A 16,027-nucleotide genomic window follows, 5' to 3' on the forward strand; every position below is an offset into this window, starting at 1 on the left:
CTGGGATAGAGTGGAGACCTGTTCAGGGCGTACTCCACCTTTTGCCCAATGACAGCAGGGATAAGCTCTAGCCCCCTGCAACCTTGTCCTGTACCTGTGGTCACAGATAATGGATGGATGGAATGGATTCAATTATATTCTCTTTTCTATAAAATAACAGTGAGGTTATTCAGATATGTCAATCAAATGGAAAAACAAAAATAGGTTTTCAGTATAAAGCTCCTGTCTAAGATACTCCCTACATATTTAATGCATAGCTTGTTTGCTGATAGTGTCATTGGATTATGGAAGAAAAAACTTTTGTCAATCAATCAAAGCATAAGCTCCCTGAAATGAATTTTTTTGTGTGTGGGATATCTGGATGTGCATGTGGCTTAGTTTTAAGTCACACATTCACACCTCAGTCTGCATTTCTAAAAACTTCAGAGAAGAAAAACAAACTAAGTTCGTGGAGCAGAATCTAAGTGCTTGTCACTCCTGTGGTTTAGGAACCAGACTGTTTATGAATCCAGAATCACTATCACTATATATATATATATATATGCACAACAAAAACTTATTTAAACTATGAGTATGAGTGACCACTACGGTCTTTGCAGTCTTGAGAGTAAAGTGAGTCATTTCTTCGCGGATCTTGTGATGGCTCTAAATACACGAATAACTAAAGTCTGTAACTATTGTAACATTTATGATTTAAACCAATATGTCTGTGCCAACTATTTTGACAAACCTACACTGACAATATTATTCACAACATATCCTCTAGAGTTAGTAGCTGCAAAAAGTGCTTTTTAGCCTTCGACTTATTCAGTCTCTATTGTTCCAACCGATTAACAAAGATAATCGAACATAACAAGCGTTTTATCTTGTGATTCTTTGTCTGCTACATACAACTTCTACCGACTACCTAAAGCTGTTCTCTCACACTTAGGAGTCGATGCCTTAATCTTTCTGGTTAGTGGTTATAGATTGCAGTTTCAATCTAGTCTCCCTCAAAATTAAAAATGTGTCTAAATGTTACAGTTTTAACACTTCGTGAGGAGTGACAGCATTTTTTTTTAACCCGCAAAGTATTCAAGGCCACTGTGTTCCATCTGATGACAGGGTTTGAGTAGCATATCCTTCCTGTAATTATGCTCTCTTCTAATTTGAATGGATCACTTGTTCCATTTTCAGCTTCTCTTAATCATTGCGAAGCTAAATTAAAACAACATTACAGGGCACTTTGTTTCATTTTGCAGCTCAATAATTTGTTCTTACATGAAATTGACTTGTCTGGCTGAATAAGATAAAATGAAAATACATATCCTTGCTTATGTTTTCAGGTGACAGCCATCACCACCAGTGCAGAATACTGTGAGCAGCAAATTGCCTACAGCTGTCAAAAGTCCAGACTGCTCAATACTCCAGGTAAAGGATGGTATCTTCTTTCACTAGTGACTCAAACACATGTATACAGCAGTGAGACAGACAGAATGTTTGCTTTTGTCACATTGTCACATTTCAGTGGGATATTTATATCAACATTAACACACAGTCTTCCCATCATCCTAGCTGTGTTGGGATACTACAGGGGGTGATTTAAAGGAAAATAAGTGAAGAAGGCAGGTTACACTGTAACATGGTAAACATGGTAAACACCATTTGGAGATGTTGGGCCAACATGTCAAACATTGCCCCTATCAAAACACCAAATGCAAATATCATTTAGAAAGATTTAATTCAGTTCCTCTATTTAAGTCATGAAGAGCTACAGAATACCTTTCGAAGGAGCTTTGACAATGTTCTTTGACACAGCACTATACAAAGACACCCTGCAGTGTGTAGTAATATGTGCCCCTCTGCTTCTTTGAACTCTATTCATCCTGTTTTCACCAGCACTGGAATTACAATTGGAACTAGTAAAACAGACTGCTGGAAATGATTTGTGGCCTGGCTGGACTCATCCTGAGTAGATTAACTTGGATTACATTCATTTGCATTAGATTTGTTTGGACTCAGTCAGCTTGGCCATAACACACTCAAGCAAGCTCAAGCAGGGTTTTTGTCAGTTTAGTTTAGATTAGTTAGGCTGTAAGGCTTCCCAGGATTAGATATGTTTGATGGATGGTTGTAGTAGAGTAAAACTGGGTTTTGACTAGTTTTTATGCAGTTCAGTGAAGGGTTTTCAACTCTGCGCTGGTGGTGACAGAATAGACAAAAGCAGCATTTAACTTTAGTTTTTTTCTCTGTGTCAGAGCTTTGTTTAGTATCTTGTGTCTGTGTATGAATATCTTTCTATGGTTGTGTCGACAAAGCTTAGATTGAAACCAGTGCACAGTATTGCATAATTATAGAATAGTAAGAGCAGCATTAGTGTGCTGTAGGTGTGTGTGTTTCCATGTTTATGAGGTCAAATTTTATGTCAATGCCATCAGCCATTACAGCATTGCGAGTGCCATTTTGACCAGCCCCCACAACTTCAAAGGACCGTCAGATTTAAGACCTAGTTTCAGAGTTAAGGTTAGAATCACATTTATATTAAAGTAAGTGTTGGGGTTAATCATTTAGTTGTGATTGTTGAGATTAAGATAAGGAGCTAGGGAATGAAACTATGGGCATTACTATGTATTTTAGCCCTAACTTCAACCATCACAACTAAAGGCTTATACCCAGCTCCTATGCTAATGCTAACCTAAACTGTATTCGGCCTTCCCCAAAAACAAAGTGTTAACCCTTAAAAACCTGTTTTATGTTTGAAAACCGACCTCATGTCACTACAGCGCAAAAATGTTCCCATAACAATTGTATCTAAAATATGTCCCTACATTCACAGAAAAATCTGTAGGCTCACACACACACACACACACACACACACACACACACACACACACACACACACACACACACACACACACACACACACACACACACACACATAAACAAGACACTCTGTGCAATTAGAGTGAGTGAGTGCAAATAGACAGAAAGAGGGTAAGGGAGGAACATAGGAGAATTGTTATGTATGCCTGTGTGTGTGTGTGTGTGTGTGTGTGTATGTCTGTATTTGTGTGCATAGGTGTGTCCATGGTTCTTGATTGACTGAAAAGGAATAAAGCAATAGGTGGCTAGTAATAGTTGGGTATTAGTGCAGCAGACCAAAACTTTGCAATTAACCTCCATGCTCCAAGAGATGGCATCCACACCTGCAAACACGGTGCACACACCACACATGCACACGTAAAAACACACTTTCTTGATATTCTCTTCTTTGCTGTCAAGCTCAAAGTCTGTTATGTGAATACCCATGCATGCAAGTACCCCCTTCCTTTAGCCAAACACACAGTCAGTCAGTCCGCCACGACCTAGTCTGCTCCTAATTCACTACCTTGCAAGTTAGGGAAATCCAATTACCAGTCAAGAATGAGTGAGAAAGTAGCACAGGGAAAAATCATTTACCCAAAAATATGCTTCATCTTGCTTTCATAAAAATTACACTGTCAACAGCATTTCCAGTGTGAACCACATCATGCACACACTCAGCTATATGTACACACAGATGCACACTTGCTACTCTTATACGTTCACTTTTTTCCCCCCATCCAGATCTCATCTATTATACCAGGACTGGCATTCTGGAGCTAAATGAACCGTTAAATGGGAATTATATTCTGCCACCAGTGACACCCCTAATTTGGAACTCAGGCAGTAATTGTCCTGATTGTCTGACCCCTGCCTCACCTATTCCAACTATTCTGTCCTTTTATCATCTTTTATCACCTCTCTCTAACTCAAACACTTCCCGTACCTGCGAACACACACAGCTTGTCCTTGTCGAAAATCCACTCAGTCGCAGGATGAGCAGATAAAATAATGGGAGAGCTTGATGCTGATGCATGCAGCTGCACACATACAAAGCCACTATTCAGGGTGACACACACATACACGCACACTCTCAGGCAGTATGTTCCTGCACCCTCTGCCTCTTCCATCCCATCTTTTTCTCTCAGCTGTGCTCCCAGTAATCTTCTGCATCCATTGCGTCCATTTTTGCTTTTCTCCCATTTTTCACCTCCAATTTTACCTCACATTATTTTCTTTCTTCCTTTGTAAATCTCCTTTTTATCCATACCCCATTTTGCTGCCCCTGTTTTCTCACTTGGGTTAGTATCACAGTTTTAGATGAGAATTTGCCCCCTTCTCTAATAATTTTTACATCACTGCTTTTACTAAATCTGCTTTTACCAATCCTATGTTTGTCTGAACCATGTCACCTCAGTGTTACGTTTTTAACCTTAGCCCACATCAAAGCTGTAATATAGTAGAAATGGCTTGAAGTGACAAAAGTAGAGAACGATAACTCATCTGCATGACATACAGTACAATGTATACAAGTCTTAACCCAGAAATGGACATAAATGGAGTATGAAGCCTATTTTAAAGAGTCAATAAACTACATTACAAAAACACTATTGTCACACAAGAATATAATTTTGGCAAGACCCCAGGAGATGTTGTTTCACACTCCTAACAATCCAATACCATACATCTTGGTTAGGTTTTGGGAAACATTGTGGTTTGGAATTTAATTGCTAATCAAGGTTACACAGTTTTTGTCAATGTGGTTACAGTAATCATTGTGTGGCACAAAATAATGGGGACATAATTTCCAGAGGTTGCAGGACTAAATCAGAGTAATGGTGCAGAATAATTACAGTGCTGATGAAAAAAACTACATGATTTTCACTTTTGGTCAATTAAACTATAATTATTCTATAACAACGAAAAACTTTAATTCAAAAATGTAAACACATGTACGTGTAGCATAGTCACAGAACCACTTTCTTTCTCACATGCATACGGCCAAATGCACACTTACACTCTGAGCTTTATTTGTCAGAGTTGCCTGAAGCAATTGGCAGAACCATCAATAGCATCCAGGCTAATGAAGAGAGAAATGTTTCCATCAAATAAATGAGCTCATTAATCCAGTGAACTGTAACAGTAAGACGTAAATGTCTAAAACGTGCACTTTTTAATGGCAATACAGATAAACAGAAATTCTTTTTATATGAAGATGTTGCTAAATCACCAGCCAAGCTAGTGGGACTTTCGAGAATATTATTGTTACTGTGTGAAGTGTTTTCTACACAGGGATCTGTGTTGTAATTCAGAAACAAACTGGAAGCAAATGTTAAATCAAGTCCATTATAATATAATAAAAGGAATGAGATGATTTCAGTTAGTAATTGTGGTAAGTTACCTTATCCAAGACTGTGTTACACACAAACATTTGAATTACACAATGAAATGTAATACTGTGGCATTGCTGACTCAGACTATTTTTGTCATTTAATCTAGCATTTGAAATTATTTTGTTTTCAAGTGAAAAAGAACACAACAGCAACATCCTGTTACAGGAAATGGCAATGTTTTGAGATAATAACCTGAGTACCCTAAAATGAGATTGCAGAAAGTGTTGCATATCCAACTCTTTCCTGTCTGCAAAACTACATCGAATTAATCTGGGTGGATGTCATAAAGTCACAGTTGTTAAGTTATTTTGGTCCAATCATGTCAAATGTTATTATGCTCTTGGTGTATATGCTCTATTGTTGCAAAAGTCCATTATTTTAGGTCTTTGTCACATTATAGAATTTTGTTATGTTGGCTGTTAAAATACTATAACCTGCTTATAAGGAGGTATACTGTAAGTAAGTGATAAGGCAGCTATATAGTTAGAAGAATGGAGGAAAATACGTTCAGAGTCTGAGAACAATAAACAGAGAAAGCTTTAAAGAGAAAAAGTGAAACTAACATAGCAATAAACCAAAGCTCCCCGTTCTATTGAAACAGGGAGCAGAAATCGCACTTCATTCACACGTTGAGCAAAACAAGTGTAATATAGAATGGCCAACACTTGTGACCTTGCAGAGACAGACAAGCCCATGATATGTAGATCAGTAATTAAATGGTTGACCACAGAGGCGAAAGCGAAAAAACCTAATGTAAGCAAGTCATTTATTAGCTTAATTAAGTTTCCCATAGCTTTCTTTTGTTTGCTGGTCATAAGTTGGTATGTATTTTATATCTTAAATAAAACACTACTGTACCTTACAGTGTCTGGCTCTGGGATATCACTGCTCATCAAGTTAGGTGTTTCAAAAAGTGTTTCACTCATAAAAACCGTGTGTAAAGGTTGGTCTTTGTTTGATATCAAACGGGTACAAGACACAAAGGAGAGGAGGATAAAGTGAGTGACACAGTAGGAGAGGAAAGAAACAGGGGCGGCCAGAGATCAGAGATGAGTGTGGTTCAGGATAATGAGGCTCTGTGTATGCATTGCTACAGTCCATTCCTTGGGCTCTTCTGGTCTCAATTACTGCCTCATAAGTCAAAGCAAGCCAACAACAGAGATATTCTGCACGCGGGCTCACATGCATGCTCACAGATCTTGCATTACACTTAATGACGTCTGCTTTAGAGTGCAATGCAGCACTGCTTAACACCACTTACTTATTTTTCCCGTTTGTGTTTTTTTATGTTCATTAACCTTTACAAATGCAGCTGCAGCAGCAGACAATTGTTTTTTTCCCCCTCTGTTCTCTTTCACTTTCACCCTTAAGCTCTTGTGTGGCTGCAAAAATAATAAGGGTGCGCTGCTGTGAAATGTGAACACAGCTCGCTAACATCCAGCTGAACTACAAAGGTCCGTCTCTAATTATCTTTTAGTGGCAAATATGCAATCCTTAACTAATTTGCAGAGAGTGCTCACCCCTCAGCAGTTTGTCCTTTATGTCAACTAACACCTGTTACTTTCTCTTCTACTTTTATAGTTGTTTAGTAGTAGTTGTTGGTTTTATTTAGTTTTATTTTAAATTCTGATTGAAAAAACTATGAATGTGCTCATTAGGGGCCATGTTGTTGTCTGTATTATGTAATTTTATATTTTAACCTATCTTTATATATATATTCATGTATTATCCCTTTTTATTAGCCTATTGTGCCCACACACTGCCCGATTGTGCCACATCTTTCATTACCCGGCTAATGTTCTGGTTACAGTGTCATTAATTTGTGAAAGCGCCCGAGGTAAGAAGCAAGTCAGAGACTGAGAGAGAACAAGAGCTTGTATATCGGAAGACTAAAGAAAGGAGAGCTCCTCAGGCATCTTGCTCGCCTTCCATCACCCCAATGTCCTCCTTTCTTTTTCTCCTCCTTTTCTTACCCCCTGTAGACAAGATGCTAATTAATGTTAAATTATCCTCCCTATCTTTCCTGCTTTAAATGCACTGATGAGAATCTATCTCGCTTCAAGGCTGCAGGCAGCTTTTTTCCCCACCCATTACAGGCAGGGGAGCTAAGGGTGTTCACTCAATTGATAAGAGTCACTCAAGGCTGGAGTTTAAAGTTAGCCTTTATATAGCATAGCAAATTAACAGATGGAATTAGCCTGAAACCCTTTCTCCAGACTGTTCAGGTAGGTTAGAACAGCTCATTCGAAGACATCTGCTGTTTTAATAGTAGAAAGTTTGCAAATAGGAAACTGCACAGGTTGTGTGTATGTTGCTGGACAGGCGAGTGAGTTTTTTTATTTTATTTTTTTTGACAAAGTGATGTTCAGTGAGAGACTGTAAATGAAATAGAGCAACAAAGTGTGATCCGTCACACTGAAGCCTAAATCATTTACATCACATAATGTGTGCACTCCAGTTGCTGTTGCCTTGGTAATGCGTCATTGCCTGGGATAATGCTGTCATATGTTGTGTTGACAGAGTCATGTGTCTTATCCCTGCCCATGTCTTTCTACCTGCGCACCACACTTACTGCACACAGGTGCTGATGTCGATGGAAAAGAGTATAACACTTTACAGTACATTAAGCTAGAGTAATAAGGTGTTTGCAAGGGCAGCATTACCCTCTCTTTTCTTTTATTTCCTTGGTTACAAATTTCTTTTTCTCTCTCTTTCTCTCTCATTTTTGTTGTCACATAAACCCGTGAGAGTCCCATGGGTGGAAGTGTATGCATAAGATGGCAGAGTATGCTGCCATCTGAGCAATGGCCAAAATGTTTAACTGTGTATCTGTCTAATGTCAGTCTGTTTGGATTGATGGCATCTGCACTGGAACTATTTGTAAAGATAACACCAGCTGCCAGTGAAGCTTTTGGGTGTGTGTAGAGTCTTCAACGTTTTTACATCTTTCTCACTCAGTACCTGTGTGTCCCTGCATAAGTGTATAATTGTGTGTGTGTGTGTTTGTGTGTGCGCTTGCTTGCTATCTTTGCCATAGAGCGAGCCGTTCCATGGCTACTGCCCATTAGCTGTAGAACATTTTTTCATAAATACTCTCCATCTGCTCACTGTTGCACAGAGTGCACATGTACCATTTTATTACAAGAGGAGACACAATGTAACCATCGTGGAGAGTACCTGAGCAAAACAAATGAGGTTTAATTGTTAAAGTATGCATTCAGTTGTTTGAATTAATTAAACCAGAAACCCTGACTTTAGTTAGCAGTGTCAGGGAAGTTTTCAAAATTTCTAGTAATGAAACAGATCAAACAAAAATATATTTAACTTATTTCTGTGTATACTTAGTACTTTGATTGTATATTATACAAATATGATACAGGAGAATAGTTACCACATGTATACTCAATGATTGTCACAGTAATTAACAAAAAAATTATAAAATAAAATTATTTTTAAAAAACGTCATTATTAAAGTTAATTAAAAAGGGTGTAGTGGCTGCCTGCCGAATATAGGGTCGTAGGTTCAGACCCTGCTTCTCCCAACCACATGCCGAAGCATCTGCACGCAAGACACCAAACCCCCAACCGCCAAGCCCATCCCAGGCCACGCAGTGCTGGTCCCAAGCCCGGTAGAAATTGGGGAGGGTTACGTCAGACAGGGCACCCGGCGTAAAAACTGTGCCAAATCAACATGCGGACAAAATCCACATAATAATCCGATGTGGTGACCCTGAACTCACGGGATAAGCTAAAAGGACAAAAAAATATATATATATAATAATAATTAAAGGTAATTAAAACCTACATTTTAATTATTAAAACTATAAATTAATACAGGTTTAGCACTTTTATTGACACAGTTTTTGGACACAATCCTTAATATCACTTTTTACTGGTTTAGTAAATTATTTTTTTTTTATTTTCTATCTGTGTAAAGAATAATACTTTATGCCGTGTAATCTTATTATCTCTAACAGTGTGTAGTTAATTGGGAACTTCATACAAAATGATAAGTTTGTTGGCTAATTTACTGACATCATTTGTGCCTTGATTTGTGGCAACTTTTCTGTCTAATCTGTATATATATATATATATATATATATATATATATATATATATATATATATATATATATATATATATTTTTTATGTGAGTGCTTATTTAGGTTTTACTTAGAAATCCATATTATCAAAACTCATAATTTACATTAATTGTACCAGTCTGATATGAAACTTCAAATTTAATTTGTAATTTTTCTGTCATGATGTTAGTGCAACTATAATTGTTGGAGCAATACAACGCTTTTACTCACATTTTCTTTGCATTATGAAAGTGATTGACTTAATTATACTTCTCAAATTATTGTCAGTGTTGGATGTATAGGATTGATTCAACATGCATTTAAATATGAATATAAAATTGTTGTTTGCCTGCCTCAATAAATAATATATTGATGCTTTAAAATGATGCACATCACACATCTGATTACAGGTTTTTGTTTCAGAGCAGGTTCCAGCAGCACTCAAACAGAACACCCAGACTGTTGTTTCCTGCCTTTGCTCTTTTCAACCAAAATTAGACTTCAGTCAATATAAAGAGCCGACAAGGCAGTCCATTATCCATACACAAAAGGCAGCACGCGGCATAAAGCATTGTGAACTATTTCCTAATGGTTTTGTTACTGCCATTGTGTGTAATACAGTTCAACATAGCACATTAAACTTGTTAATGAGACTGAAGTAAAGGCAGTCCAGGTGACTTATAGGAGAGATGACAGTATGTTTTGTGCTTCACATATTAGTTGAGAGTATGAGCTGCACAAAGCTGCAGTTGTAAAAATTCACAGAAATTAAGGATCTTTTTTATTAATATTTATATTGTTTTCTTTTTGCAGCTCTTTTCCATTCTCCTTGTTATCTACAGTACCTTCTTCTCCATCTTCCATATATTTATTTACAACCCTAATTCCAAAACATTTGGGAGGAAGTTTTAAACGTAAATAAAAACAGAAACCAATGATTTGCAAATCTTATCAAGCCATGTTTTATTCACAGTAGAACATAAAAACATATCAGATGTTGAAACTGAGACATTTTAACATTTCATGGAAATATTAGCTCATTTTAAATTTAATGGCAGCAACACATCTAAAAAAAGGTGCAACAGGGGCAACAAAAGGCTGGTAAAGTAATTGCCAAATGGAGGAGCATTTGACAACTAGTTTGGTTAATTGGCAACAGTTCAGTAACCTGACTGGGTATAAAAGGAACATTTCAGAGATTGTAAAGATGGGCATCATCAATCTGCGACAAACTGCATCTAAAAATTGTAGAATTGTGCATTAATGAGCTAATATTTTCCATGAAATGTTAAAATATCTGTGTTTCAACATATCAGATGTTTCAACATCTGATATGTTGTTTATGTTGCACTGTGAATAAAACATGGCTTGATAAGATTTGAAAATCATTGGTTTCTGTTTTTATTTACAACTTACACTTCCTTGCAACTTTTTTGGATTTGGAGTTGTATTTGTATCTCATCTCCTCTGAAAAGTGTAATGGTGAAGGGCACTACATATACAAAGGCACCACACACAAAAAAAATACACATACCCATATATGCATTAATGCACCACCACCTTTCCACAAATCTAACTAACAGTGTGTATTATTGCTAAGGCTTCATATCTTTAAAGAAGAATTGCTAACCCCCTACTGTTGACTTTGTTTATTTTTCTCTTTGTGTGTGTGTGTGTGTGTGTGTTTGTGTGTCTCATGAGGCACTCTAGTTGATGGACCAAGACATTACATTTAGTGTCAATACATTTGGAAAGGAATGTGCATGCAAGTCGGTACATGTGTTTTCGTGTGTGTCTGTGTGTGTGTGTATACGTTTAGTTATTATTAGTTTGAGTCTATCCCCTGTGGAAGTCCATGCTCTCAATATTGGAGATTGGAGTGGAACTTGTTGTCCAATGGCAGCATTAATGTGAATCTCCTGAGAGAAAAAGCTTCACGTGGTTAACATTCAAGTGGGCGAGATATCTGATGTAAGCATACTGGGTAAGATAAAGTGAAAGTGACAGCTTATTGATCTCCTTTGGGTAACTCTCATTTTCATGGCTCTAGGGGTTCTGTATGGCTCCGTGTTCAGCTAAAGGGAAAGCACTGTGATTTTGAATACCAGGTTGTTGGTGCAGGTACCTTTTAAATAAATAAAATACACACAAGGTCATGTGCGTCTCCCTTGAGTATTTCTTTAATCATGCATTGTGTTAAGCTACTGCACTCACAGACCTGACCTTTAAGATAAGACAGAGCTGTTAGCGCAAAATCTCATTAACTCGGAGTGATAATGATGTGGCAAAGTTTTTCTATTTTCAGGTGAACAAGTAGATATTTGAGTGCTTTGAAGTGATATTAAATCTCCCATTACCCACTACCTTCATATTCAAATTAAGTGATACTTTTCAAAACATTGGGACTTTTTTGAGGTAAACAATTTGAAGGTGTTTTGTTTTGTATTTTATCCATATAAAGCCTGTAATTTGCCCTCTCTATGGTTCATGTGTCAGTCCGCAAGCTGGTTCCAGTGCAGTTAAAACAAACTAATTCAGACATCTGCTCTTGTGTTCAATTTGAGCCACATCAGAGATGCATTTGCAAAGAAAAGTACAAAGTGAATTTAAAAAAAATATATGTAATGTATTTATTTATTGTTAAGAATAAAGAGAAACTATATTATCAATTTATATGTACATGCTTGGCAGTTTCACTGTACACCTCAAGGCGCTTACTATGTTACCTTAGTGCTGTCACTTCTGCTTACATGGTAGGAGACAGCACTGGAATTGTCACAAAGTGAGTATTGTGGCAATGATGGAATTGTAAATTCTTAGACACAGTTTAGCTGTGCAGCATAGGTTACAGTGTTTATCTCTACCACTTAAAAGTGAGCCAGCATCCTGGTACAAGAAAAAACTGTCTTGTGTTCTAGTAATGTAAATAAACAATAACCGTGTTACATTTTGCAACAGGTGAAGTAATAAGATCAACTACCAATTTTATCCTTTGCTGTGTACTGTATATGCAACATACTGTGCAATTATTTTATCACAATTTAACACGCTGCAACTTTCATACAAACAGGCAAAAGGCTTCTGTATGAAAAAAAATAAAAGAGTTAAAGAGTTAAGAGTTAAACGTTTTGCAGCTGATTCAACAGACAGCTTGTGTGTGCCATTGCTTTCAGTGTGAATCATTGTCTTTTGCTGTTTTTGAGCTTACTGACTGAGAACAAATCAAGCACCTGGATTTTAGTTTAGACATAGCAAAACTGGGCTTAATCCATTGTGTATTTCTTTTAGACTGAGGCATGTTGATGTGTTTTGTTTTTTGTCTGTGTTGTTTGGGGTTTGATTTATTGGTGCTGCTGAGTGCATGCGAAAGTTGAAGCAGAAACGTAACTGTCCCCGATTTTTCACAATGCACATTTGGAACTTAAAATGTAAAAAAAATCGCCCAAGATACCATATTGATACAGTATTGCATGGTGTGAAGAGAAGGGGACAAAGGGATAGAGGAAGGACGAAGGAAAGTGTTACATCAGGAGCAAAGTATTGAGAAGAAGGAAGAATAGGACATACAAGTCTGACATTGATGTGGAGTGACAGAGACTAAATAAAATAAAAGACATAGAGGAGAAAGAAAGGAGGAAAGAAGGTGAAGCAGATTAGTTTGTTTTTTACCACTTCCACTGACATTGAAAGACGTGTGGGTACTTATGTCCTAAAAGGCCTTGAATAACACAGCAAACCAATACATATCATTCTTAATGGGATTTTCTTAGCTGAAACCAAAACAACACACACACAACAATGCACCATATGGCCACCGCCTGGCGGAAAGATAAAAGCAAATGGAAATATAGAAACAGCTCAGTTGAGGAGTTGAGGAGCATGTTATTGTCTTCTAATTTCTTATGAGTCGAGGGATTGATCTCAATTATGAAGCTTTGGAAGGCAGTCCTCTGTACTTCATTTTGTCCTCCCCAAGTTTGCTGGGAACATCAGATGTTTACATGAGTATGACCACAAACGGATCATCAGTCATAAAAGTTTCAGTGATGCATCACAGAAAAATGTGACTTTCACTTCCTTCTGAAGACATATGTGCATTTGTAAACTAGTGGATGCCTTTTTTCCTGGCTTTTCCTTAAACACACCTACACACACAAATCACGGACCACAACATACTGTATTTCCATTGTCTACACAGGCTTCATTGTGTCTCCATCAGTAAGGGCATGGCTTTTTGGCATTGCTGAGTGTGTATGCAGCAATCACTAGAGGCACTTTTAACACAGCTCTCGGATTACAGCGGAATAGTGGGGCACAGAGAGATTAGACCAACTGGAAAAACAACAGGGGAAAAACAGAGGAAATATCACTCAGTGGTACTAATGAAGCAACACAGGGAGGAAAGTTGATTATCCAAGTTGACCTTGAGGGGTTTTAAAACTAACCCAGGGAAAGTTAATGAGACAAAGTTGGAGAAGATACAGAGTTTTACAGCTGTCAAAAATAGGGGACTGGCAAAAATTCGTGTATCTGAACCTACTGTAGTGTTAATCAGTGTGAACCTGTCTGATATCATGTGCATGTTGTGCCCATTTCATAACATTTCTGTGTGTGTGTGTGTGTGTACATTTCTGCTCATCACAAACATAACGTCTTGTGTGTGGCAGAGTGTTCATATCAGTGTGTTTATATTGGTGTCAGTGAATGTCAGTCTGTGTGATTGTGCTCGTGTCAGAGTGTGTTGTTCTGTAGCAATGACACATCTCTGTGGAGTGGTTTCTGTCTTGTCTCTCACAGGAAGAATAAACAAACTAATGAATATTCATAATGTTTGTCTTATCAAATGTTGATGTACCATGCGGCATTCTCTTGTAATTACTCTGCGCAAGTTGTTTGTCTGTGTTTTTGTGTGCATATTCCTCATGTGTCACACTGTGTGTTTGTACACAAACTTGATTCCTGATTGCTCGTGCATTTGACATCCTCCTGGGTATCAAAGAATGACAGCTTTGTGATAAACTTGACATAGTACTAATACTTGATTCTTAGATGTATGCCCCTTAATTAATCTCAGTAACCCCTGGCATTATGTAAATCCACTGAAAACATGGAAGAAACTGCTAAAATAATAGCAAAATAACAACAAAATCAAAACAAGAATTGATAAAAACACTCTGTATTTACTACTGCTATTATGTTGGTGTGTCATTTGCTTTACTCTCTTATACCCTGCTGAGAATTATGTTTTATTCCATCGTATTCAGGGGTGAAGACCCACTCTTCCAACCAATCAGAGCTGGTTAAACCTTGTGCGTCACATGTGGTTACAGCATCAATATTTGGCGCCCTGGGTATATAGATTGAGTTTCATGCTACAAACATCTTGATCTCTAAAAAATGAATATTGTAGCCTTAACACAAACTAGACTATTATGTAAAGCCTAGATAAGCAGGCTTGTTATTAAAGATGCACTTCTTCACTAAAGCTACATACGTCTTGTGCACCCTGTGTGTGTTCTCTGCTCCGAGTCATTTGTGTGTTTTTAATCACTCATATACAAGCTTGAAATAAAGTTCAAAATAACTAAAACATGAGGTAAAATAGCTTTTGCATAATAGCTAATAAAGTTTGTTAGTGATGTTTTTTGTGCATTTGTTTTCTACACTACGCCTGGGCTGAAGCAAAGTATCTCAACTCCGTTTAGTGTTTGCCACAGTCCTGCAGGTCAATTAATTTGGATTAGGATCAAAGAACAGCAGTAATGTTACACAGCTATAACAGAACCCGTGTGTTCACTTTGTAGTTCATACCTTCATAGGAAACCAACAGGAGTTAATGTTTGGCATCAAAAATGCAAGGATGAGAACCAAACAGGAGGGGCAGTTTTTTGTGCTTTGTTTGCTCTGTTCACTAAACAGCCATGTGGTTGCACGCCAACAGGCTAATGTGCAAGAGAGAGCGAGACAAAGAGATGAGGAGATGGTGAGTTGGACGGATGCTGTGATACTCATTAACCCATTAGATGGAGTAACAGCTGGACACCCACAACCATCTGCAGCATGTTTTCTTTCTAAACAAGACTATTTAACCTGATCACGCACACATATCACATTGCAAACAAAAACTGCACACACTCTTTATACTCTCACACACATACAGTACACTGATCTGTCTGTGCTGCACCTCTTCCTTTCCTACACACAGCGTGGACTATGAGAACCTTACTTACTCTCTGTCACACATATACATGCACACACACAGACACTCTGAACCTTCTCGCCCCCACAAGTCCTTAATTTTCCAGCTGTGTAGGCAAGCGGTGTTGGGCAGTTTGTCCCCCTGACAAGGGTCACCGACCCGGGGAGAGAGCTCTCTTTCTCTCCCCTGACTGTCTGGATGACTGGAGCCCATGCAGTGAGATAAACACTTGAAGAGGGGTGACAGGGAGTAAGAGAGATCCAAAGGGCAGGAGGGAGGAGGAGATGGGGCGCAGATTGGGTGGGATTTAGGGAGGGTGGTATACAGAGTGAGGAAATGAGACAGTGTGATGAGGAGAGAAATGTGAGTGGGAGGAGGAAGGGATGGATGAAGCCAGTTCAGACAGGCAGCTTGAAAGCTGGAGGTGTGGATGAGAGCAAGGGATCGAGGTGTTGGGGCGCGGGGGGTCCAGTGAAACACAGCATGATGGATCACGATGTTAGAGGGTAAGA

General features: G+C 38.1%; 1 protein-coding gene across 3 annotated transcripts in view; it reads left to right on the forward strand.

Moving 5' to 3' along the window:
• The window catches only part of cntnap2a (contactin associated protein 2a), a 292,011-nt gene that overhangs the window by 199,818 nt on the left and 76,166 nt on the right, over positions 1–16,027 (forward strand). For all 3 annotated transcript variants that reach the window (XM_067485956.1, XM_067485954.1, XM_067485955.1), the window contains exon 15: positions 1,326–1,410. In XM_067485956.1, coding sequence (XP_067342057.1) covers positions 1,326–1,410 — 85 coding nt within the window. The remainder of the gene's footprint in view (positions 1–1,325; positions 1,411–16,027) is intronic.

Source organism: Channa argus, chromosome 19 (genome assembly GCF_033026475.1).
Source record: "Channa argus isolate prfri chromosome 19, Channa argus male v1.0, whole genome shotgun sequence".
Taxonomy (NCBI): Eukaryota; Metazoa; Chordata; class Actinopteri; order Anabantiformes; family Channidae; genus Channa; species Channa argus.